The following is a 27555-nucleotide window of genomic DNA, read 5'->3' as shown; positions in this document are numbered from 1 at the left end:
TTTTAACCTGTTAATCCACAATTACCTTTTTTTTTTTTTTTCCCCAACCTAATGTTTAATTCCATTACTCATTTAGTGGTCTTCAGTTTAATCGTCTTCAGTTAACACCTGGCTTATTAAGCATTAGTAATCTTTATTAACGTACTGTTCCTAATCGAATACAAAATAAACCATTACAAACTGAATACAAAATAAACGATTACAAACTCTAGTCACAATCATCAGGAGTAGATCAAAGCCACGGGGCAAATGGGCTAATAGCTATAAAAAAACGTTTATTAAAAAAATAGACAATATGTAAACATCTGTTTCACTCACAAGGCTTCATAATACAGCATATTCGGCCCAGGCCTCACCTCTGCAGTGGGAGCACCTTAATTGTTGACTAATAGAAATCAGCTTAATTTATCTTTCAGTGAGCTATTACGTCTATACGAAAATAAATAACCAGATTCTGCTAAGTATACACAGAGAAAATCGCAAATGTACAATAGATCTCGGCCAAAAATAGCTATCTGCAGTAACATGAGAGCAAGTCCTTAAATTGCAATTATCTTTTTAAATAGCTTCATTTCTAAATTAATTACAATGTAGAGACGACTAAAATAAAGCTAAACAGGAGCAGGACCAGCGTAGAGGGACAAGACAGATGACAGGCTGCACGCCCCCGACCCCACACAATGTTTGGTAGAAGCAAAACTGAGAACCCACTTTCCGTACCTCTTCTTTCATGTATGTTGTAGGCACCCCCTCCCTTTTGGCTGGAACTTACGTGTCCTGAATGACTCAGTACAAAGCAGCCAAACATAGTTTCAAATGAGGTAAAATTTAGAGGAAACCAGAACACCATGGTCTAATTCAACAGCCACCCAAAAATAAACCCAAATCATAGAATGGACAATAATAAAACAAAACGCAAGAAGTACCTGAGATTTTGCTGCAATCTTAAACAGAAGACTGTTTTCTTTAGGGTAAAATGTGCTCATGTTACTATAATCCTTTCATGCCCTGCTCGTCATCTGCTGGGCCACACCGGCTAGGTGACTGAGATGTTTCAAAATGACCAAATAAAACTTTCCTTTTTCTCTATATAGGTAGGTATTTTATCATAATTGATTTAATTTAAATTGCTGACATTTCAGTTAGTAAACCTTAAAGAAGGTAAATTTTTAAATAAAATATCAAGTAAAGTTTGTAATTTACTTTTTCACTATATGGAAAAATTTAAACATTTATTGTCTGTCATATGAATAACCATATTCTAGTTACAGAAGGGGAACAAAATAGATTTAGCAAAAGAAACCCAGGCAAATTTACCAAGCTCCTGGATAACCACTTTTGTTTCGTAACTCAGTAGTCTCTTTGTATCATCTAGGTATGATTCATAAGTCATTCCTTTATAATTTTAAATCATTTAAAATCCTCATCCAAAGGTCCATTTTATAAACCCATATCTGAGAACAATCTGTAATATATTTGTCCTTTCCACCATATCAGCTTATCTCAACAAATGTCTAACATTTGTTCACAATTAAATGAAATGTGAAATAACTACAAAATACTTAAATTCTAACAGCATTGCTATTTCTTGACTTGGCAGTGTTTCTCTCCAATTGTATTTGGGATTATTAATTATGCATTTAAATAGAGAAAACCAAACTTAAATGACATGAGTGTTTATAATACATGATACCTGTGTCACTTAATTTTTAAAAATTCTACTACAAAGAAAAAGCTTTACCCTTCTGGAGACCAAATACATGGCTACTGAAGAAGGAAGAACCTTTTACAGTAGGAAGGGCCTACATCTGAGTAGCTCTCAGGGATACATGATCCGTGCGGATCTTTAAAAAAATCTATTCTGGTCTTCTAACGGTAACATTTTTAAAGTTACATTCAGTAAAACTTTTACAAGTTACATTCAGTAGAATTGCTCAAAGAGAGAAATAGTGCATAATTTAGGTGAGAATTGGGCCTATTTATGTATTCTAAACCTAGTGCTGAGTTTAGGTAGTTTAAATAGGGCTTGGCATCTATTTTAGACCTCATTTTAAAAAAATAGATACCTTTACTTACTAATATCACATTATTTTTGACTTTTTGTTGCACAATAGAGGCAGGGAAGGAGGGACGGAGGGTGGGGGGAGAGAAAGAGAGAGAGAGAGAAGAAAAGAGAGAGAGGAGAGAAGAGGAAAAGGGAAAGAAAGCGAAAGAAGGAAGGAAGCAAAGCAGTGCAGCTCCCTGCATCCCTGTGCACTGGCAGACCAGGATCTAAGTGAGAGCAGAGCATGAAAACGGTGCTTAAGGTAATTCTACCAGCACAGTTTTACGTGGCTGCACATTTCTTGTTTTACACCTGTGTGTATTTCAAGTTACTAGGTAGGAATCCAGTGGAAAAAATACATGCAGACAGCTTGCAGTGACCCCGTACATGTTGGGGGAAGTCAGACATCCATTACCATATTAGGAACATGGCCACAGCTTTTGAAAACACAGCAGCATGAAGCAGTTCAAAGGTAGACACATTGTTTTAATTTGTTCACCTTAAAAGAAATGCTGGGACAGCACAAGGCACTTAAGACAGAAACTCCTTCTCCAGTTCGTATATGGACGGCCGGCTGCATCTGCTCTTCATCCTGCACAGAGGCAGCGTGCAGTCCCGACTCTGACCCTCCACGTCAGCGTCCAGTAAGGAAGGCACGTGCGAGGCAGTTCTGCCCCTGGCACCCAGGCAGCGGTTGGGGGTTGGCCCGGGACCAGCTCCAACGGGGTTGGCCTGTGCAGGCTGAGCCTCCGCTCCCTGGGCGGCCGGCGGGGCATCCACGGGGCGTCTCAGGGACGGAGGGTGAGGCAGTGGCACAGTGACGGCTCTTTGCTTTCCAAGCAGGGCCTCTCTTGGCCGATTACTGTGAGGGCCGGATGAGGAGTGGGGCATCCCCAAAACCCACTCAGGTGGCAATGCGGGGGCTCCTGCGCCTGAGATGAGAGTCGCAGCAGCTGTGAGAGAGCAAAGACAGTGTGTGATTACACGACCGTGACTTCTAAAATAAGGCGTGTTGGGAAAAATAAGTGCGATGGCGGTTCAAGTGGGTAAAAAACAACAACAACACAAAAAAAAAAACAGCCCTGAACACAAACATTTTAAAACTGTTTGGACATAATGCTTGCTTGATTTCTTATGAAAAAGCCCTGCAAGGCTGGAAAAAATGCTTTGAACTATGGAAACTGTCTGGAAATGGACTAAGTCTCCACTCAAGCGCTTGGACCGGTCGGTGATCATTAGAATTGTTTTATGAACATGGTAGATTTCAAAATGGATTAGATGAGAGTGAAGTTAGGACTTTTAAAAATGATGGTTAATATGGTTAAACTTCACTCTCAGATTATGTTTCAAAAAACTAATGAAAATGGAGAGCGGTCAGGTGTTTACATGTTACCCTTTCTCTTTTCTGTTCTGAAGAACCAACTGACTTCTTACAACTCTAGCAAATAATTATTGGCTTATAATTAGGAGGGGGATAAAAGGTTTCTTATGGGGTTATTGTGCTAGGATTTCTCCTTGTGCAATTATAAATCACAAATACTTCATTGTATTACAAAAGGGCAATAAACCAATTTATCCAAAGGCAATGAACAATCTGAAAAAAAAAAAAAAATCATGCCTAGATACCGTACTTAAAGAGAGGAGGGAGAGGAAAAGATAAACAGAATGAAATCAGTTTCAGTTTTTGGATACTTTATAACCAACCCTAGTAGAACATGTTACAATCTAAAATGTAAAACTTTCAGACACATGATCTCACTTCATAGTCACAACAGATCTATGAAGTAGTTGTAATTATCTTCACATACAGAAGAAATAACAGCTGACCCCCAGGGCACCTAGTGTGCCATTTGACTCTTACACCTGCTAAAATCCATCTGCACACAAACTGAGCTGCGAAGCTGGGTGACACAGAAGTCAGGTGTGATGGGGGAGGTGAGGTGGCCAGTGTTAGTTCTGGCTCTCCCACTCATGATTGATTTGGACAAACGACCTGTCTTCTCTACCACGAGGGACGCAGGGCAGTTACTCTCCACATGCTCTTTCTGTTTTAGTTAATATGCTGTTACATATTGAAGTTACTGAAATGGAATTATACTTTTCCCAGAATCCAAATGGTAGTTAAACTAAAGCCAAATGAAAGAGTAGGGTAAAATTCGAAGATGTATGTGAACAGTGAAAACAAATGTGTAAGTGTCATCAGTTGTGAGGCATCCAGACTGGGAGGCTCCACTGTCATGTGTACACTGGTGTCGGTACCAGGACCCGTTACCTGCATCACTACCTACGTGGCGCCTGAGCAGCACTTCCGTCTGACATGGTCCGTCTGTGGCATGTCGCCCCTTCCTTTGACGGAGCACCAGGAGGCATATTCCCACGGGGCTGCTCTGCGGAGGGAGGACACAGGCGTCTCCACACTCCACCATCGGCCTCACGACTGCTTCCTCCCACGGCAGGGCAAAGCTCTGGAGCGGGCACCCTGGGGTCATGAGGAATGTGTGTGCTGCCCTCGAATGAATCTTCACCCTCGGTCTGCAGTAGGCACTTTGTGGAGAGAGAAGGCACAGAGAGAAGGCGCAGGGCGCTCGGTGGGGGCAGTGAGGCTGGGCTGCCGGCCCCCTCGCCCGTGGATGGTGGCCTGCTGGAGGCACTGGCACCACTGCGGGACCTCGGAGCCCGCTGGAAGATTCTCTCGCGTCTCTTCCTTTCTTCCTTGGGCAATGGCTCTTCAGCAGCCTGTGGACTGTGAAGCTCTCTGATGTCCAGCCCCAGAGCCACCGATGCCAGCAGCACGGTGCAGCCATACAAAGCAGACTCCATCCTCTTTTTGGGGGGTGACCTGCTCAGAGTATTGGTAGGGGTCACCTGAGGCGTGCCAGCGGCCGGGCTCCCAGAGGCTCCCTCCTCCCAGCTCTCGCTGTCCACTGGGTTCTCCCTCTGGCCATCTTTCCACAGAGGTAGGTCAACGTAGGCTGGACTGGGCAATTTCATTTGCTTTGGTTTTCTGTGTTCTACTCCATCAGTGCAGAGCTTTGGTTCTTCACAAGCACCTAAATAAAGGTAAAAATAGACACATAGTAGTAGCATTTCACAGTAAAAATCATTTAAACTGTACGTGAAATAAAGCTAGAATCTAACAAATAAATATTCTAACAGTTGGTCCAGGCAGATCCTAAGGAAGGGGTGGGTATTCAAGGTCCCTGCAGAGGAGCCGGCAAGCAGACCGTCTGCTGTTTTCGGTCCTTCAGGAAATCGCTCTTCACAAGCATGGAAAATAAAATGATTGCAGAAACGAAGTCATCGAGATACAGAAACGCGTACACAGAGCCAGAAGTCCTGTGGTTTATCAGACAAAATGTGCCTTTGCCTCAGCTAAAGAAACGCGTCAGGCCCCGTTTCCTATAGCTGGCCTGTGTATGAAAGAACCATCATGCATCAGATCAGTGGTTCTCAAAGTGTGTTCCCCAGCCAGCTGCACCTGCATCACCAGGAAACTTCTAGAAGCATGAATTCCCAGCCCACTCCAGATATGGAGTCACAAAGTCTAGGGCTACAGGCCAGCGATCTGTGTTTTCACAGCCTTTGCTGAAGTTTGGGAGCCACTGCAATGGAGGAAGTTTCTCCAGAGGGGTTCGAGTCCCAAAGGGTAACAGATCCTACTAGCTGAAGAGGAGGCGGTAATTCTTATCATTTAGGTGCCCAGCAGTGAGTGATGAGAACAGCAAACTCCTTGATTGGGTGTTCAAAGCAATCCAAAACAGCACCTCCAATTATTTTTCTGCTATGCTATTACATCCCCCACTATGGCTGAAGCAAGCTCTGTCATCGAGACAAGCCGGATGCCAGCTTTCCCCCATTAGCACGTGCTCTTCCCATCGCTGTCTGTTCCTCAGCCTGCCCCACTCTTTCTCCGTCTGTCCCCCTTCCACTCTGTAACATTGCTCACGCAGCGCCCTTTGCCCTCAGAAGACTCTTTCAGACTACCACGTGCTTGGCTTTTTATCTGCTGAGGGCTCTTCCCTGAGTAGTGCCTTCATCAAATAGGCACAAAATGCATTTTGGTGAATTTAATGCACAGTATATGGAACAACTAACAAATAATCAGTCCATCGTTTAAAAACAGAAGAGGGGAGATGCCATCACCCGATGAAGTTCATAGACGTCTGAGCATATTGAGCGTCTCCTAACATGTGCTTCCATGTAGTAAGCGTACACTTCCCTCCTCACGACATACACCGATCCATCAGCATCTTTCCCAGCCCTTTTCATGACCCATGAGAAGCGTTAGCGGCCCCCAAACCAAGGTAAATATAATCAATGTCTCTATAAGGTCAGACAGTCCTTTCAGACTGACTTAGGCTGACTCTGAATGCTGCTGTGTCCCGGGCACCGGCAGCAGAGTGGCCAGCTCAACAGATAAAATCCCTGCCTTCATGGAGGTGGCTTTCTAGTTTGGGGGTGACAGAGAGCACATACCGTACGGGTACGGGTGTCAATGTGGACACACATGAATTTCAGATAAGAGCTATGAATAAATAAAAACGGGTGATGAGGCAGCGTGATGGGACTATTTCAGTGAAGGAGTCAGGCAAGGCTTTCAGGAATGGCTGGAGCTGAGACAGATGCTTAGAAGACGGGTGGGGAGGGGGCCTTGAGGCAGGACAGACAAGTATAAACCTTTTGCTCATCAACCCTTCAAGTGAACTGCAGAGGGAACTTAATGGAGACCGAGCTGAGTCAGCCAAATAATATCCTTTTATTTCCTGTAACTGTCCTTTTAATAGGATCAAAATACTCTACGAAAGGCTAAAAGGATTAAAGGAGAGAAAGCAGGAAAACTTCTCTGATTAATCCCTCTATCGGGACAAACAGTTATAAATAATGAAATATGTACCATAGAAATAACAGGTTTATTAGTTTTAATTGTTCTTCATTAGTCCTCAAAGTGCTTGACAATAAATCGTAGAAACATGCCTGCACAAGGAGTCAGAGTACAATCATAAATCTGACAAGAGAGATGATTTACCCAGGAATTCTGACAGAGCACCTGTCTGGTGTATTCCTAAATGTATTTAAGGACATATTTACACTGACAACATTGTCCTCATGACGATAACAGAAGAAAACTGAACGTGTGTAGTGAGTGATAAAGTACCTTAGATTGTCAAGTATAAAGATTGATTTTCTCTTCTTTGGTGATAACAATTCTTCAAGTTTTTCAACACCTTCCATACCTCTTCAACCTTTTAATATGTGAATATTGAATAGGAAGGCTGAATACTGAAAATAATTATGATTCATTTAAATAGAGATTCCAATGTATTAGGTTGGTGCAAAAGTAATTGAGGTTTAAAAGGTTAAAACTAATTACAAAAATTGCAATTACTTTTGGACCAACCTAATAACACTCTCCAAGCAGTAGTTTTCCATAACTAACCAGCTTGACAAAATTTCATCATGTCAGGAGGTGGCCATACAGCCAGAAGACCTCACGCTTAATCCAGAGGAATTTCAGCGTGTCTGCATTTTCTTATTTACTGTCTCCTTTTCTAAATTAAATTGGCTGTGTGTAATTATAACACTAATTTTTCTGGTAAAGATTAGGAGTGACAAATTCCCAACAATGTGGAGCCAAATTACCGTCAGCCATGAAGATTTACATGACAGGAAGTAACTCTGAACTGAAGTAAAGGTATAAACAACACTGCTACCGGGATGACCCAAGGAGACTATTGAGGCAAAGCTTCTAGAACACTCGGAAGCTAAGTCTAACTCAAACAGATTCTGTTTCCTGAAGCACATACCTGGCTGGTCCACAAATAGTGATGCCAATGGCATGGTTTTCTGGTTTTTTATTAAGAGAGTTGACCAAGGACTGTTGCCATCTGAGAGAGGTCTTATTCTACAAGAGAAAGATGCTTATTTTAATATAGTAGAACCACGTGGCAAATTAGATTTTGAAGAGATAATAAAGCACAAATAAAACCTTAAAATGAGACAAAATATACCAGAGAATTTTTCAGCTGCTTAACTAAATAATAACTGATTTAGTATGATAGACTCATCTTAGAAATTAAATTAATATTCAGGTAGCTCTGTAGTATTCTGATTTCTTTTTAAGAAGTCTGGCCAATGTGATATTTTGGAAGGCACTGCTATTTGTCACAGTACACACTGGAACCACCAGATGTCAGACACATACCTTTCTTTGCAATCAGTTCTTTCCTTCATGTGAATTGAATTTGGTCCCCAGGTACAACCCTTTTTCTTGAAATTCCTTTTTACATCTTCAAATTCTTCTGGGCGACAGACCGTGTTCCTTCCCCAAGTTTTATTGCTTTCATCTGAAGTCACTAAACAGAGAGCATTACTCATTAACCAATTAAAACATTTTAAACTTAAATCAATCAAATCAGTTGTGAAACTACCTTACTCAAAACCTGTAAACAATGAAAAAACACGAAAACAATGAAGAAATGATTTCTTTCACCCTACGAATAGCAAACTTCTTTTTCTAATAAAAATAGCAAGAAACGCGGAATAAATTAGAAGAAAAGATACAAATTCGAGGTAAATTAGTTGCAGCAATCTGATTATCTATTTATTTAACATTCTGCAACAGTTAGGATTTCATTTTATTTGGGGAAAATAAAAGAGCCAAGTTGAACATTTAAGTTAAAACAAACTTAGTACCCTAACTCTTTAACCACATCAATTCAAGTTTTGAACTTTGAAGGTATATTTTAAAATTGTAACTTAAGCCAATTTTTCATTAATAATCAATTTCACTCAGTTATCACAGCACTTTGGCTACAGTTACCTTTGAAAATCTGAAAATACTTAACAGTTTGCCCACAGCTTATCTTTTTTTCACCTCACTGGGAGGTTTATATTAATGTTTCATGTCCACATTTTGCAGATCTATATATGCTGTCCCTCCAGCCTTTACGTGCACTTACAACTGACCTGGAAATAACTGTGAAACTGCTATTATTACTATACACTTAGAAACACAGTCCAGTGTAACTTATTAGATGTTCCAAACACACAATTAAAACATTATGACATACCTACATTCTGCAGCCATAAAACATGAGGTACATGTAAAAATATGTTTGTATAATATACATTTAACCCATTTTCACTGAAAATTAAGTGTTTATGCACACATGTGTATATCCACACATACACAGAGGAGAAATCAGTAAACCTAGATATCAAACTTTGATTACAGTGTTTACCTTTAAGGGAGGTGACTGCTTATGTAAAGAGGGAAATAGAACTTCTTTATATCATTTTTTAAACTGGCAGCATTATGAGTGACGCTTGATTTGATTTGCATTTCAATGTTTTCTACATTTTAAAATGTGTATATATATGTACGTGTTTATGGTCTATATGCATGTGCGTGCGTGTGTGCACATGTGTGTGTGTCTGACAATCTCGAATGACATGTGCATTTATTACGAGTCTTACAGTAGAATTAGAGAGGACTGGGTCAGCCATCTTGGTTTCCCGGAAGCTGCAGAGTAGAGCAGGGAAAGCTTTCGGTTGGAGGTTTATCTCAACCACACAGTGTACCAGCCTCTGGCCCAGAGCCAGCAACAGTCTCTCAGCTTGTTTCCTCATCTTCTGTTTTCTCTTCGCTTTCAACGTTAATTGAACTTTTACTGTACTGGAAAGGGGTCAAGAGCCTCCACTCTGGAGACTGTTCAAATCCAGTTTCACTTTGTAGCTGCCGAGTTAGGTCAAGTTTCTTAACTGCTCTGTGCCTCATTCGGAAATCACAATAGTACCTACTTGATAAAGATGTCTTGAGAATTAAATGGATTCACGCGTGGAAACAGTTTAGAATGGCGCCGACACTTAGCAAGTGTTCAGTGGATGGTAAGGGTTGTAATCGCGCCAGGGGCTGGGTCACAGAGGTCTCTGCCTTTATGGAGCCTACGATTTACTGTGTCTGCCTCTCCTAAGCCATCATCTACTCTTCATCAGCATGTTTAGTTAGCAGAGCTCTTTAGGTTTCTGTTATGCAGATTGTGAGTAGAACAGGCTGGAAAGGGGGCTGGTTACCGACTTCACCCTGTATCTACCTCTTTGGAAAACTAAGTGCTCCAAGGTTACTATCACTTATGATACTCTGTCACTGGGAAACAGGCCCTGGGGGTGCAGTGGCAGCAGGTTCCTGACACAGCAGGAGGCTGTGGTTCACTTTTCCACTATTTGATTCTATTCACAACAGGGAAGAGGTGGGCTTTGCCCCTTGTTTTAAGACATCAACCGTAAGACATACCCTGAAACCTGAAATCCCCAGAGGATTAGTGAATTCTGCTGTTTTTTATTCTCAAAGAGAAGAGTGCCCTAAATATGACATCACTTAACAATACCAATCATTAGAATAAGCCACAGGAAGTAATAGTAAGAAAAAATGCTAAGAAAAAAATGTGTGCAGATATCAGAAGGTGTTCTTTTTAGTAGACAGTGATTCTTTGTGTGATGGTGAAATATCCATGTTTTCATCCAAAGTCAAGTTTAGTCTGTAAGGCCCTTCATGTTCCTATTCTTGAAACAATCTTTGGGCTAATCACTTTGTTATTCAAGTTCATGGACAGGATTTCCATCTCTCTCAATACATATAATTACTTTTTCCTTTAGTTTCAGAGGTTGCATTTGCTTCTTATAATGCTTTCATAATCAGCTTTTCTCACTCAACTTTACCATCTTTGGTGCAGGGGAAATGGTTCCTGACAACATCTAGAGGTCATAGTGAAAAGAAGTCCCTTGCCGAGTCAGGTGTGTATGTTAGTTTGCCCTCATCCAACTGGGAGGCAGAATCTGCAGTGGGTCTAGCCAATGCTACAAAAGGCAGGCGACAGTGAGAGACCATAAGGCCACAAAGAGCTTCAGAATAATAATAAAAATGATGAACACACATCAACTGCCAACACATACAGAGCTCTGACCACATGCCAGGTGCCGTTCTAAGTGTTTTTTATCCACTTGACCCTTTAAACTGCTACCATGCCCATTTTGTGTGTGTTATGTGCTGTGGAGTCAGCTCTGACTCCCGGCGACCCTGTGAATGAGTGACGTCCGCAGGGTCCTGTCCTCACAGCCCTGCTCTGCTCCTGTACACAACAGCTCCTGCAGAGCTCATCTCCAGTTTGCAGAAATCGAATCTGAGGCGTGATGAGGCTATGGGGCTTGTCCCAAGTCACAGCACAGTGCAGGTGGGGTGGAAGCGCAGAGAGTGTGGCTCCAGGGACCCTGCTCTCAGCTCCCACACTATACTGAGTTGTGAAAACGGGACACCTACGCAGGCTAGTGACACAGACACGAAGACGAGAGTAAGCTGTTGGGAGTACCTGGGGACCAAGGTAGAAAGAGGACCAAGACTCAGGCTAACGAACATGAACAGACAGTTCCTACACACACAGCTGTCCTGTTGGGATATCTGAATTCCAGTGTTTCCACCTGTCACATCAGAGAGTGAATGCTGAGGACCCTGTTGTTTGGGGAGAAGTGGGTTGCTCCCTGTGATGAACCCCACAGTGTTAGAATTGATTTGAAATCTCCACAGTATTCAATTCAGTACAAATCATGGGCCTCGCCAGGCTTGTCCAGGTGTGAGTTCCCCACCTGAGTGAGGCCGGTGTTTCAGCTACCAAATTGTGAAGACAGGACTCTCATTCACTGTTGGTGGGAATGCAAAATGGAAGAGCCACTGTGGAAGACAGTGGTGGTTTTCACAAAACTAAATACGCTCTTAACCATGTGATCCAGCAGCCGCCCTCCTTGGTATTTATCCAAAGGAACTGAAAATGTATGTCCACACAAAAATCTGCACATGGATATTTACAGCAGCTTTATTCACAGTTGCCAAAACTAAAACTTGGAAGCAACCAAGATGTCCTTCAGTAGGTGATGGATAAACAAACTATGGTCCATCCAGACAACGGAACATTATTCAGTGCTAAAAGGAAATGAGCTATCAAGTCATGAAAAGACAGGGAGGAAACTTAAATGCATAGTACTAAGTGAAAGCAGCCAATGAAAAGGCCACATACTGTGGGATTCCTACTATATGACATTCTGGAAAAGGCAAAACTGTGGACAGAGTAAAAGGATCAGCGGTTGCCAGGCGCTGGGCTGGCGGGATGAATAGGTACAGCATAGGGGCTGATAGGGCAGTGAAAACACTCTGTGCTATTACGGTCACGTCCACATAACGACGTTTCAGTCAACGACGGACCCGCATGTAACATGGGAGTCCTGGAGATTATAATGGACATGGAAATGTCCTATTGCCCAGTGATGTAACCATCATCATGTGTCAGCACACGCATCCCTCACGTGTTTGTGGTGCTGCTGGTGTGAACAAACCTACTGTGCTGCCAGTCGTACAGAAGTACGGCGCGTACCGTACAATTACTGTAGGAGGCTGGACCTCTAGGCGTGTGTCCGTGCACAAGGATGAAATTGCCTAAAGATGCATTTCTCAAAACGTGTGCCCATGGTTAAGCAGCACATGACTGTATAATGTCAGATACACGTCATTACACGTTTGTCCAAACCCACAGAATGTACAGCACCAAGAGCGAACCCCAGTGTCAACTGTGGACTCTGGGTGATAATGACATGTCAACATAGGTTCACTGATTGTAACCAATGTTACCACTGAGTCACTGGGTGTTGATAGTGGCGGAGCGGATCGGGGTGCAGTTATGGGAAATCTCTGTATTTTCTACTCAATTTTGCTATGAACCTAAAACTGCTCAAAAAAACTAATGAAGTCCTAAAGTACAAAGAAAAAAAAAAGGATGTGAAGACAACAGAGAAGAGGGCAGAGAAACAGCTGGGCAGAACCAGAGGCGTGGTGACTTCTTGCTCCCTTGTCCCTTCACCAGAGCTGAGAAATAAGCCCCGTGCCCTCTGATTCCTTTAACTAAGCCCCTCCTCCATCTGGGCAAAGGCAAGATGAAAAGTATGGCTTCATGGAAAGCGCGTTCTCAGAAAGACAAATTAGTTATAACAAAACGATGGTGCTTTAAGTTCTAAGATTATACATGTATTTAGATTATTATACATTTATTTAGATTATTTTCCTTTAACTGTGAAGAGACTGGTGTCCTGAAGCTAGAAAAACAAAAACAAAAAGAAAAACCTGCTGGTGCCAAAATTTTCATTACCCAAAGGGAAAACACACACACACACACACACACACACACACACAAAACGATTGCAGGCCTGATTAGAGAAACTATTCTTTTGGAATTTTTTTTCTCCAAATAAAGATGGTAAGCAGTGGAGAATTACGTGTGGTGGAGAAGGGAGAGGATGTAAATTAATTGATACAGGAATTTAGGCTGAATGCCAGATTAGTCACATACGTATTAAACACTCTTGCTTAGCCTACTTTTGAGGTTTTTTGAACTCACTTCTAAAAATAATTACTCATTTTATTTCATCCCACTAAACTGATTCAGGGTCTATCTGAAACTCTCCCAGTGCAAAGGTGACAGGAAAATTAACTTCATGTATTTTTCCATAAAGGCAGAATGCTCTTTCTAAAACAAAAATACTACAGGGTATTTTGAAGTACTAGGTTGGTCACTAAGAGAGCAAGTTAAAGTTAAATCTCAAAAAGCAAAATATGTTTTTCTTTACAAAACAAGGAAAGAAATGGAAGTCACCTTGAATTCCTGATTTCATTTTTCAGAATATCCATAAATATGCTACTGATAGAATTAGGTTATGCTAATTTTGTATCCAAGTGTTTAACCCGTTGTCTCAAGGTATGGTCCTTTCTACTCTGTGGCCTGCTCACATCACAAATTGCATAGAATATAAAAATATTGTGAATGTAAGAAAATTAGGTTAAGGAATGTAAGATGAAATTTTGTTTTCCAAATAGTCATGACACCTATTACGCAAATGTCACATGCTTAGTTACAACCAGCTACAAAAGCCTGTCTGCTTAAGTTGAATCCTAGTTAATTAATGACAGAAACAGCCCAGAAGGCTGAGCTGGGAGAGGGCTTACGCTGGATGGCTCGCAGCCGAGGGATCATGGTGGGGCTGCTGGGTGGGCTGGAACTGCTGCTGTTCAGACTCCTCCGTTTGTCCAAGTTGGGAGAGGCCTGCACAGTTATTTTGTGCTGGAAATCTGTTAGATGTGAAAAAAAAAGGAGGTATTGGGATTTCACGGTTTTAAGTTATTTTTACAGCCACGTCTTTAGCATAGCACATAGCAATAAAAGCATAATTTGCCAGACAGTAAGAATGAAGTATATCTCAGCGTCTGTTTTTTACTTATCTTCTATTCAGGGTTCAAGTCAATAAATAATGATTCCGAGGCAGTATGTTAGGTAGAGGGAGAGGGAGGGGGGGGGGGAGAGAGAGAGAGAGAGAGAGAGAGAGAGAGAGAGAGAGAGAGAGAGAGAGAGAGAGAGAGAGAGAAATACCACTGAGTACTTTAGATTCTACAATCTTTAGATCCAGGAAGAAGGAATTACCATCATTCCATCTGACATTGTTAAAAACAAAATTGAATTAGAAGACTGGATTTAGATGAGTCCTGGTTTGTCACTAACAAACTATGAACCTCAAACCAGTACGGCACCTTTCTGACCCTGTCCCAAGTGTCATAGTGGGGGCAACAATACTCAGGGTTGCTGTGGTGATTGAAACAGAAAATGTAGGTTATGATGGGGTACAGGACACGTCACATTTCTACATGACTGCCCACTTTTTACCAAACCTAGTATAAAAATCCAAGTCTCTCTGTTTCTTTAGATTTTCATTTCCTTGCTAAGCAAAATAAGTCAGACAGAAAAAACAGAGAACCATATGATTTCACTGATATGTGGTATATGAACCAAAAACAACAAAAGAACAAGACAAACAAATAAGAAACAAAAACTCATAGACACAGACAATAGTTTAGTGGTTACCAGAGTGTAAGGGGGGAGGGGGGTGGTAGATGAGGGTAAGGGGGATCAAATATATGGCGATGGAAGGAGAACTAAGTCTGGGTGGTGAACACACAATGGGATTTATAGATGATGTAATACAGAATTGTACACCTGAAATCTATGTAACTTTACTAACAATTGTCACCCCAATAAACTTTAATTTAAATTTAAAAAAAAGATTTTCATTTCCCTACAAAGGCTCCCGTGTCATGTAAAACTTACATTAAATACATTTTTGTGCTTTTCCCTTTGTCAGTTTAATTTTCAGACCCTTCCAGGGACCCTAAGTGGATCAAGGAGAACTTTTTGCTCTCCCACAGTTAAAAGCACTTCGTAGTCAAGGCACTCTAGAATGATAGTTATTATCACTGAACTGTAAGGTAGGGTAGTTGTCATGACAGAGATGCTCTAAGAACTACAGGAATACATGAAAGAAAGAGTAATATTACCAGACGGGAAAGGAGAGTATCTGAGAAAACTAAGTCAACTGTCAAAAAAAATTATCGAAAACTCAGACACAGGTAAAGAATTACTGGGTGTTCTTTTGGTGCAGTGCTGAGCTTAATTAACCTTTGATTAATTTCCTACTTATGGGGTTATTTTTACAACCCAGTAGGGGCAGAGGTTAACTTGTAGATTTTGTCTGGTGATGATGCAAATAATTTCTGTCTGGCGAAAAAGACAATCCCAAAGGTTATAGTCTATTGCTACATTGGACATTCATCAGGTTGGTGTTTAACCTAACGATCTAGTCCTAATATTTAATTAAAAGGCCCATAAATACTTAGCGCCTCAAACTCTCATCTGAACCCATTTTAATTGGTTCCCTTATTAATTAATGAGTCAAATAAAATCTTGGACACATGTTCATATGTGCAAGACAGCTAAAATTTACCTTTTTGAAAGTGCTACTTTAAAGAACTTTAATGAACCACCTGGTATTTGAAATGAGGAGTTGGAATTTTGTAGGCAAGACATCTATCCAGTTATTCATGCTAGAAATATGAAAAGTTTTCTTGATATTGTCTTCTCCCGGGCACTCCATAGCCAATCATACACAAAGCGTCTTGTAAATTCCGTGGTATCTATTTTTCTCATAGTTATAGTTGAGAAGTTTATATTCTAGGTTCTGGAGTTAGCAAACTTGGATTTAAACTCCCATTTACTAGCCATATGGATTTGGGGAAAGCAAATTATCCTCTTTAAGTCTCAGTATCTTCATTTACAAGAGTGTAAATAAAATTACTCCTCCTTTATAGGACATCTCTGAGAAACTAAATACAAAGAAGTATAAGAAATACTTAGCACAGGACTCAGGACCTAACAAATACTCAATACATGTCTGATTGTTTCTGTTCCCTCCGTCTCCACTGCCACCATCATTTCAGGCCGAGGCTGCTACAGTTCCTTGATCCATCCATCTTCCTGCATCTACATTTGGCCCCTCTGGTCTGCCTCACAGCAGCTAGGTATATTTTTAAAAACACCTGCCTGACCAAGTCACTCCCCACTTCACGTCCTTCAGAGGCTTCTCATGACTCTAAAGTTAGAGATCAAAATCAAAATGTAACATACTCTATATGCCCTGGCGAATCTGAGTCGCTCCAGCTCACCCTGGTCACCCTGGGGTAGCACACGTTTTTCTGTAAGTGCCCCCCGGCAAATGTTTTAGGGTTTGTGGGCCATGTGGTCTCTGTCACAGAGGCTCAAATCTGCAGATGTAGTAAGAAAGCAGTCATCACAGCACAGAAATGAGTACATTCCAATACAACTTGGGACACTGCAATTTAAATTTCATACAATGTTCATGTGTCAGGGAATATTCTTCTTCTTTTCGAGTATTTAAAAGTGTATAAACGATTCTTAGCTCGTGGGCTGTACAAACCAGGCCGGATGTGGCCCACGGGGCCTAGTGTGCCAATGCCTGGTCAGATCCCACCGGTCTTTTCTCAGTTCCTGGAAGAAATCAAGCCTTCCTTGCATGTGCTCTCCGCCTGTTCTCTTCCTGCCCCACCCCTCCACCCCCTGTATTTGGTAAATTCCTACTTTAAGTCTCAATTTAAATGTGACTTCTTTAGAAGCTTCTAAGCTCTCCTTAGGCCAGGTGACATCTCTCTGCTAATCACTGTCATGTGACTTTTCCCTCACAGTAGTTAATAATTCTGGCCCGAAAATACGGATGTTGAATTATTAGCATAAGGTCTGCCCTCCCCTAATACAGTGTCAGCTCCGTATGGGCAGGGCCAGCCCGCCTCCACCTCACCTACATCCCATTCCCGTCCCACCCGGCTCAGCACCTGGCACATCAAAGGGCCTAGGAACCCTTTGCTGAGTGGATGTCTCCTCTGATTATCAGTAACATGAGGGCAGAAATCAGCTTTATTTCATTTCAATCCCTGGTTCATGGTAGATCCTCAGGTGTTTGTTGAACCAGAAAATTGTGCAAGGTTTTGCAACAGGTTCAAACTGGTGCTTAAAGTTAATTGCTGAGAAATACAAGTACATGGTAGGGTGGAGGGCAGTCGGAAGACAAAGCAAATGGCAATGAAGTACCAGATGGGGGACTTCTGCCATTTACCAAGTAAGAAATTAGGAAATACGTGGCCAGGCAGAGCTGCTTAAGTAAAGAACAGCAGCAAGAAAACAGTTCAGCAGAACACGATGCCTGACTGGTGTGGGGTAGGGAGGTGGTAAAAGAAAGAAATATTCTTACGCATAGATATGAAACAGTCTATTTTAGATGAAGTGCTTTATAAATGTGTGATTGTTATACACTATGAGAGCATTATATATTTTTTGGTTATATTTTAACTATAATCTTTTATTAAGTGCCACAACATAAATGTGTAACTAAAATGTCCCCTGTATTCTCAGAAAGAGGAAAGCCAAATAGTGCAATCCAAAATGACATAAATCTAGCAAAACTAGTCAAATATATTCAGTCTGCTTTGAATAAACGCAAGGTATTAGCCAAGCAACATTTGAGAAGAAAAACCAGATTGAGAGTTTGACCTCAGCGATCCTGAGATTAAGAATCATTGGAGTGATTTAATGTTTTCTCCCAAGTTTATTTTCCATCAGTTTCTCATTAGCCACACCCCCAAAGTTTCCCAAGTGAATCAATGAATATTACTGACGATAACATAGTCCCAACACAGACAGAAGAAAGCTAACATAGTTAAGAACTGGAGAGGAAAGCTCACATCTAGTGCCCCTCTAAATTTTTCTATCATCCATACCTGAAAGGAGAAGCCTCATCATAAATAAAATAGATGATTTAAAATTATGTCTGCCCTACAAGACAGTCCAGCCAGTGGTCCTCAAAGTTACAATTTGGCTAAAAGCAAACATCAGAAGAGAACCTGGGAAAGTACTTTTTTCTTTTTCCCAGAGGTTGAAGTAAGATGAATATGGACCCATAGCCTATTCTCACCTCATCAAACCAAATAATCAATAATGTGTACAATGTACGCATGACTACCCCGTACCAGCACTTTTCTGATCTTGTGAGGGCTTCTGCACGAATCTAAAAAGTCACAGTAAACTGCAAGGTGTCCTGTATTCTGTAATAAGTATTTCTACAGGACAATGTATTCATACTTCATATAAAACAAAACTGTCGATAGCATTATTTAAATTTCCATGCCATTAGCAGACATTTTAGGAAAACACTAGAATCCCAAAGTACTCTAATAGATAATACATATATAGAAAAATAGAGGTAGATACAGATATATAGATATTTAATGCACATTTTATAAAAGTGTAGTCAGCTCTTGTTCTGTCACCATTCTTCCCCAGTATTAGAAAGAATTACAAAATACAGGGGGCATTTGGTTTTTTCTTAAATATAAAACACAGTAAAGAACTTAATCTGATGAATTAATATATGTTTGCTATTTTCCATTCTGTGTAGTTTCTCCTAACACATGTAATCCTTTTATGTTATCATCACAATGTTTTAAAAAGTATTTTTAAAAGCTTCCCTAGATGTACTGGCTTATTTTTATACCTGAAGGATTTTCAATCCACAGATGAAAGAAACTGAAGTACTGATATATGGGGGTGCCAAAAAAAATGTACACAAGTGGACACATTGGTCAATGTTGCTCAAGCAGTAGTTTGCCGTAATCAGAAGTGTCTGGATGCTGATGGGAACCACTTTGAGCCCCTCTTGTAATTGCAGAAGTCACACGTGACTTGTATTCATCTTTTGTTATCGGTATATATTGAGTATTACAATTTTAATAGTTTCTCTTTCTTAAAATGCACATACATTTTTTTTGGCACCCTCTGTATTGTGTTGAAGATGCAAACAGCATCTTCAATGTCCCAAATTAACTCAGTTACCAAGTCCTTGTGGAAGCAATACACTTGATGAAATAGCAATGGTTTGCTGTTCTGGACTTTCACAGTGCCATGCAATGCCGGCTCAGGGCAATCAGCTAAAACGGAATTCTGCTTCGATTTCAAAGCTAAGAATCCAGCCAAGGAAGTGCGCTGCGAGTTCGGTACCCAGCCTGCCATGCACTGCAACGCACGCCTCGTGCAGATGCCTACGCGGAGACGCATCAGGTCGGGACATCATGACCAGGAATTGCAGCAAGCCACTCGAGATACTTACTGGTTTAACGCGAGCATCTCATCCCCCATGCCTCCCCACCTCTGACGACACAAAGCAGCTGATTACAGGTGACAGACAAGAACCTTCGGCAACAGGTAGAGTCATACCTGAGGGTAAACTGATTCGGTGTCCGTCTCTGAGCTTTAAACGACTCCGCCTGAACTTCCCCTTCCTCCTCTTGACGTTGGGCTTCTCCTGGTTCAGCTGGAATATCAGGATGTTGAGCTCCCGCTCCAGCACGTCGATCTCGCGCTCCGCCAGCTGCTGCTCGCGCCGGCGCAGCAGCGCCTCCTGGGACTTCTGCTGCAGGGCGGCCCGCGTCAGCTCCTCCTCGCGGGACCGCAGCTCCTGGGACAGACAGACGGCGTCACCAGCAAGCAAGACCCCCCTCCGCTTCAGTCCCACCGCCTGGTCACCGGGCGCACGGCACAGCGCCGTCTGCATGCAGGCTGTCGCAGCCCTCCCGGGCACACCACCAGCTTGGGCTGAAACCCAAGCCCGTGCACACACCTCACCTGACTCTGGGCTTTATGACCCTAAAAGAGGCATCGGGAAATTGTCACCTCGATTTTGGCATGTGTCTCTCGTTTCCTCTTGCCTTTATCATCACCTGACACATGAAATGTACATGAGCACATAGCAACCAAGTGAGATGCGAGTGATCCATTTTGGAATAAAGCCACACGTTAGAGCTTGGCTAATTAAGGGATAATTATCCTGGTTACAAAAGACTGCAGTTCAGGTTTCTTTGCTTAGGGACTTCTTAGGGTATTTAAGAGTTTGCTTAGAGATCAAAACATCTTGGTGGTGAGATTAAGGGGAAGAACAAAGCTAATGTGTTAGGAGTCAGCTGACGGCCCCTCAGAAATGAAAATGAGACACCTCTAAAATTATAAGTTGATGGAAAATAAGTCAGTTCCAAAAACCTTCTCAGGATCCCATGGATGGGTGGAAAGTATCACTTTATTCACAGATAACATGAATTAACTTTTAAAAATCTCCCGTCATGATACTTTCTGATTAAAGTCTAAATTCCTCTCAGTTTTGTTTTAGAATTATTGAACTTCTGAGAAATAGAAAATCTGTGAACTGAAGAATACTTTTATTCCTATAAGAAAAAAATTATTCAATTTTTTAAATAATTCAAAACTAACTCAAATTGAGAACTCTATGAGTTTTTAAAATCACAGCCCTGTTCTTATTTCATTTCTGCAAAGTGTTTTGTTCTTTACCAGACACAGGAATATTCTTGTCAGTCCAGACTGCTTCCCCTTCTAGTTCCCAGCTCCTAAACGGAGCCCTCACCCAGAAATCAAGGCATCTGCAAACATGGATTGACACTGCTCCAGACAAACTTAATCTAAGGTAGTGTAACACCAAACACCTTTTAGAAACTCCACCTTCTCAGGTGGAATTTTGGCTCTGAGGTGTGAGTGCTGCGCAAACATGGCCTACTTTATCCAATCAGGCACACTTCTCACAGGCCCCCCTCGAACAGATGATGTGTGAAGAAACTAAGATAGAGGCTTGTGGAAGAAACCAGTGTTGAACCTGGGACTAAAGTGCCACCTGAGTCCCACCAAGCACTTGCACTTTTACAGACCGGCTCAAAGACTAACTGGAGACTGCCAGTACAGTCATCATAAAGGAGAACGAACACAGAAGACCACCCTTCCGTAAATGAATACGATACTATCAAGAAAAGACTGGGGGGCGCTAAAAACAAAAAATATATATTTATTCAGATCAAACTAATTCTGAACTTAGGGTAATTCTACCAAAGTGAACTGAAATTCACTTTTGAAACATTCTTTAAATTTATTTTTGTAAACGAACTTCATAAATAGAATTGCAGGAAAAATAATTTACTTAAGACCAACTGATATTCAAATCACTTCTGCTAATGTGTACCAGCTGATTCTTACTTACAGAGCAGACTGGTATTTCTTCATTACGTTGTACCAGATATAAATTACTATACTGTGCTTGAAAAGAAAAAAAAGAAAATGTTACATATTTAAAAAAGAAATTCTGGAATCCATTATTTAACTGCTGGCTTTCTCCAACCAGTTTGTCCAAATTGGAGAGATTACTGTAGTGTATTTGGGGACAGAGGATAATTTCCCATCAACTTCCAATTTCTAACTCATTACTGTCTGCCCTTTTGTTAAGATATTACTTTTCAGTGGTGTTGGTATCAATCCAGTTAGTTATTGTGAAATGAAATGGCATGAGGAAGAGATAAGGATAGCAACTTCAAAAAAGCAACACAGGCTTTTTGTGTTACTGCTACGGTAATTGGAAAAGAAACCATTTTTAATCCCAGGTCCCAAGCTAAAATGTGAATCTCCTTGCAATGATTTCATGAATAAAAACAAACAAACAAACAAACAAACACTTGCTTAAGACTTCACAGGAGAAAAAAAGAAGAAAGCAGCCAAAGCACTCTTCCTTCTGAATGAATTTTACAACATTCAAAAGCAAAATTGCGTGCAGTATTAGAACCCTTTTGAATACTTTGAAATTATAAAGCACACACACACAAAATTCTTTTGGTTGCTGAGATTACTAAGCAGTGATATTTGTTTAATTGCTTGGCACAGGCCGTTCTCATAATGGCCAGTCCAGACTCCTGGCAGAAGATGTTAATCATTAATGGTGACTTGACTTCATATAGGGGTTCAAAGACACTTTGTACACCCAACGCACAAAGACAGACACACGGAGATAAGAAGCCAAGAATTTAGGGAGGAACCAGCATCTATGGAGGCTGCAGTTTACTGAGTAATGCAGACCAAGTGACTGACCATTAATCCCAAGTCCGACGCCTCCTACCTTAAGCAATCAGTGAGCAACAAAGGAAGATAAAGCACGTACACTGTGTTCAACTCCATCAAAAAAGACGCAGTCAGACACCTTTAGGCAAGAAATGTATTCTATATGCGTTCATTGTAAATCGAAGGCTTAAGGCTTACGGGATTCCATAAATGCTGTATTTCAAGGAGCACTGTGCAAAAATCACATAAAAAGAAAAAGCAGACACCACCACAGGAAAGCTAAAAAATGAATCTGAAGAATAACAAAGGAACTACTGTAAAACCTCAAAATAGCAAAAGAGCAAAGCTCAACTCCTGAAGCATGCTTTTTCATTTTTATATCATATATAATAAGAATTAACTCACTGGATATGTCTCTATTGATAAATAATTATCATTAATTAAAAATACTTAAAATAGTTTAAAATAACAATTACTTATTAGTAACATTACTTCCAATTTTTTTCTTTCTATTTTCTTTTGTTTTAATTTTCAATTACAGTTGGTATTCAGTATTCTATTAGTTTCAGGTGTACAACATAGCGGTGAAACATTGATATAATTATTACTTACAAATTATAAATCCTGTGATTTTAACTTTTATTTTTCCTCAAAGTCCTCTCTCATTCCCCAAAACCTTTTTTTATTTTTGCTATTAAACATCTGATTTTAGAATTCCTGAAAACAGTTTGGGGAAGTGTAAAGAAAAAACGATCAATATTTTCTACATCATTTTAAGTTAACAAATTGTATTAAAGTTTCCAAGAAACATATGAATAATATCACCGAAAGTAATCCTTCAAAGAACTGCAGGATTTGTAAAGTAATCCAGTCAGCCATTTTCGAGTATCACTGCCCAGAGCCCAGTTTCCCTGCCCAGAGCCCAGAGTCACCTGGGACTGGGAATGGTGCCATCACTTTTTGGTCCTAACACTTAACACTTACTTAGCACTCACTAAGGAACAGTCATCTTTGCATCTTTTACTCACTTAAGTCTCACACTGCTCTGAGGGCCACAGTGTTCCTGTGACATTTAAGTGACAAGGCCGGCAGGGCGAGGACACTCTTAGGTCAGCTAGTGGCAGGGCCCCATGCCAGCCAGGCTGCCTGGCTCCAGTCCTTGGTCTTAACCATGATACTAACTGCTATGGATGCTGGCATTCCACTAAAGGCTTAATGCTGAGAAATGGGGAGGGCCTAGCACAGTTCTTAACATCCCACACAGATACCCCTACAGTCCGCCTGAGTTCCACCAGCACTGCACAGCTGCATGTGTTAGAAAGCTCTTGATTCGAGGACCAAATTTTAATCCAAATTTTGGGAGTATCCACCTAAACAAACAGCCCTACTTCTGAACTCTGAAACAACATGAAACGTATTTCCTCCCTCATCTACTTGAAGTTTCTTCCAGTACGTGAGGGCAGCCCCCTTAACCCCCCACCCCGTACCCTCTGTACTTTGCTCAGATTTCCAGGGCCCTCTCCTGCCTTCCTGGCCATCTGCTGTCCTTGGGAGGCCGACAGCCAAACACAGCACCATGGATGTGATCTTGACAGTCAAACGGGATTATTCTTATCACATGAGCTCTATGGATTTATTAGCAGTGTCAGGGTCTAAGGTTGCATTTGCTAGTCTTGTATTTTTAAACTTACAAAATACCGCAAAACCTAAGGAAGACAGTGAATTAATTACCTATAAGTCTACTACTTGATAAAAAAAAAAAACTTTAGGGAAAAAAATGGCTTGTGCAGCTTACATATTTCTCTCTAATCTTTATTTTTAATCATTGCAAATTATGAAATATTTAAACCATACTATCTCTTTTGCTGTGTTAATGGATTTCAAATTTTTTTCCAAAATGTGTCAAATCCACAAAAAACAAAAAGTTGGTATTTTGACTATTTTATGTTTTTAATAAGAATTTGAGCTGCTTTGTATATAAATGACATTATTTTTATGTAGAAAAATTTCAGATATATTCATTCAGATATTTCTGACCATTGTGGCAAAAGGGCTATAAGTAGAATAGCAAATTCCCATGCACTCATCATCAATATTTAACAGATGCTAAATATTTACCATGTCTGTGTCAGGTCTGTTAAAGTCATATGCTTGTTAGACTCTGATCCTATCCCTGCCCTCTTCAGATTTGCTGTTCTTAGTTGATTTGTATCCTTCCCCTGTCTATACTGTTAGTCTTTTTGTACATTTGAACAGTTTTGGTTTATGTGATTTTATAAATTTATATAAATGCTACTTAATGTAATTATTCTTCTGCAACTCGCTTTTTCCACGCAATATAATGTTTGAAACACGTAGCTAGACTTCATTCATTTTAACTACTGTACAGATTTCCACTGTAGGAACACACAACAGTTTAGGCACCTGTTCCCCTATTAATAGATATTGGGTTGCTTCCAGTTTTTCACTATCACAAAAATCCTTCAATGAACAACGTTCATTTCCTTGTGCACATGTGTGGAAGTTTCTCAGGAATATATAACCAGACGTTAAATAGCTGAGTTGTATGCCTGTGTTATAGCATAAGATTCATAACAGAATTCATAACATTTACACCCTTTTAAATTCCCTTTTCATTTAAAATAGTAATAATAACAATTACTAATACCTCTCATTTATTAACATACATATCAGGAGTATATTAAGAAACTTTAGGCTTATTTAATGCCTACCATGTACTGAGTACTTTGTTCAATCATGTGGATGAAAATGGCTGAGAAGGAAATAGTATAGCTCATGAACTTATTATCTAGCAGAGAAGGCAGACCAAGAACAATTAAACAAACTAGGAATAATAAAGTGTGACTTGGTGCCAGCCATGATCAGGGAGGTGCAGGACACTAAACAAACTGTTTATCTGATGCAGCAGAGCCCAGGAGGGGGTGGGGCTCTGAAAGACTGAGAAGGACAGAGCCAGCGATTGTGAGGCGGGGCTGAATGCTGGGGCGACAGTGTTCTGGACAGAGGAGAGAATGACTAGAAAGGCCTGAAGTGAAGAGCATGGCATCAGAGGCACTGGAAGGAATTCCGTGCGGCTGGGGATGAAGGGAGGCAAACTGTGGAAGAACCAAAGAAGTTAATAAGGAAACGGAGTTGGCCACTGAAGCAAGGATGATCAGATTTGCGTCTTAGAAAGGTCACTGGTGGTGCTGAGGCGATAAGTTGGGGAGCAAGACTGGAGGCCCAGCAGCCAGCTAGGATGCAGCTGCAGTCACGCAGGTGACATGAGGACATAGGGATGAGGGGAATGAGTTACCACCAATGGTCTTTGTCACATAGGAGACCAAGAGAAACATCTTCCAAGACCTGTGAGACTGGGCACCTAAGAGAACAGTAATCCCATTATCACAAAAAAGGAAGCAAAATGAGGGGAGGCAGAGTGGGGGTGAGGAGAAGGCTGACTTCCATATTTGGCTTGAAAATGTACCAAGGCAGTACCTCAAGCCCCTTTAAAATTTGTTAACAGGATCCAGATGCCTTGCCTGGTACTCAAAGGACCACTCAAGGGCGCAGACTGCCATCTCCACCTTTGCATCCTCACACTGTTCCCAGCACACAGTAGATACTCAATATAGTTTTGCTGGAAAATAATTAGAAGCTCCGAACAATTTCCCAATAAATATGTATTTAAATTGTTTTATTATTATTTTTTAAGAAAACAATTGCACTTTGGGGAATACCTGTGACAAACGTATTAGTTCCCAATTCAGCAGGGTAACAGGAGAAGTAAGCTACTCAAGGGTAGAATCTGGGCATCTGCTGTCTCATTATCATGCAGTATTACATATAGTAGCCCAAGAAATGTTTGTGCAGAGGCATTTGAACCACAACTCTGCATCCCCTCTTTTGCCCCTTCCTTTGCACTTAGGTTGGCTATTGGCCTTTGGTATTGTGGCCAGTGTGAAAGTCCAGAGATGCAATCAGAGCCAAACCACGTAAGTCAAGGTCATGTTACCATGAGAGAATGACCCTCAGCTACACTGTAACCCACCTTTCAGTGTCATAAACACATGGACTCTTTATTTAGCAAAGCACTACTGCCTACTTAAAAAGAATCACAAATACATGAAGTATGAAAATTCCTTTCTGGACAATTATATAGCTTTATAAAGGCTTTATCAAAAACTTGAAGTGTTCAGGGGGGAATCACTTAATAGACTGTAAATGCCTGACCACCGCTGTACACCTGAAGCTGAAGTAGAATAATATTGAATGTCAACTATAAATTAAATATATGTAGAGGGTGCCAAAAAATGTATGCTCATTTTAAGAAAGGAAAAAACTATTAAAATTGTAATACTCAATATATACTGATGAAAAAAGATGAATACAAGTCATGTGTACATTTTTTGGCACCCCCCGCCCCGTGTGTGTGTGTGTGTGTGTGTGTGTGTGTGTGTGTGTGTGTGTATTCATGGGATGCAAAGTACAGCACAGGAAATATAGTAAATGGAATTGTAACAGCTATACATGATGCCAGAGGGGTAGCAAATTGGGGAGGTTATTAATTTGTGGGGAGTGTAAATGTCTAACTATTACGAAGCTTTGTACACTTGAAACTAATAAAAAAAACTTGCTGTGTTGTACGACAGCCCATTATTGCAGGCACAAAAGAAGAATTTAACCTCTTGAACAGTTAGTTATATACTTCCGACCACCAGAATAGACCTTGATTCATCAAATGCCCAAGTACTAACAAAATCTCTCTCAAATTTAAATACGTACTGCCAGTGAAGCACAGAACCATGCCTTGAGCTTGGGGTTCTTCGGTGACAGTTAACAGTCATTTGTCACCAGTCAAAGGAGACCATATAACCAAATTCCTTTCCCAGCTAGTCTGCCTTCCAATTAGGTATGTTTTTACTCATCATGTTTCACTTTTGGGGAACATAAATACAGCTTCAGCGTGTTTAACATATAGGTTTTTATTTCTTCTTAAAATATATAAACCAAACAGAGCTTACCTCATTATATTACAAAGTTCAAAAGTTACACATTTTCCCAGTGTCTCCAACAAAGCAATGCCTTGGAGACAAAAGGAGGTTAGGGGAAGAAGGACTAGCCTAAAAGAGGCTT

The 27555-nt window shown here is 40.8% G+C and overlaps 1 protein-coding gene across 2 annotated transcripts in view; it reads right to left on the bottom strand.

Annotated features, from left to right (window-relative positions):
• Positions 1 to 255: 255 nt before the first annotated feature.
• MAP3K21 (mitogen-activated protein kinase kinase kinase 21) overlaps positions 256 to 27555 on the bottom strand; it is a 60678-nt gene continuing 33378 nt past the window's right edge. The window contains exons 5-10 of one of the 2 annotated variants that reach the window (XM_019712885.3): positions 19750 to 19990; positions 14088 to 14210; positions 8247 to 8397; positions 7849 to 7946; positions 4333 to 5094; positions 256 to 2997 (exon numbers count right to left, since the gene is read on the bottom strand). In XM_019712885.3, the coding sequence (XP_019568444.3) occupies positions 2576 to 2997; positions 4333 to 5094; positions 7849 to 7946; positions 8247 to 8397; positions 14088 to 14210; positions 19750 to 19990 (1797 nt within the window). In that variant the 3' untranslated portion in view covers positions 256 to 2575. Of the gene's footprint in view, positions 2998 to 4316; positions 5095 to 7848; positions 7947 to 8246; positions 8398 to 14087; positions 14211 to 19749; positions 19991 to 27555 lie in introns of both variants that reach the window. The other variant, XM_074316662.2, reaches the window with a different exon arrangement.

Source organism: Rhinolophus sinicus, chromosome 6 (assembly GCF_057876585.1).
Source record: "Rhinolophus sinicus isolate RSI-liver-muscle chromosome 6, RSI-T2T, whole genome shotgun sequence".
Lineage (NCBI taxonomy): Eukaryota > Metazoa > Chordata > Mammalia > Chiroptera > Rhinolophidae > Rhinolophus > Rhinolophus sinicus.
This window is presented reverse-complemented; position numbering and strand designations above follow the sequence as displayed.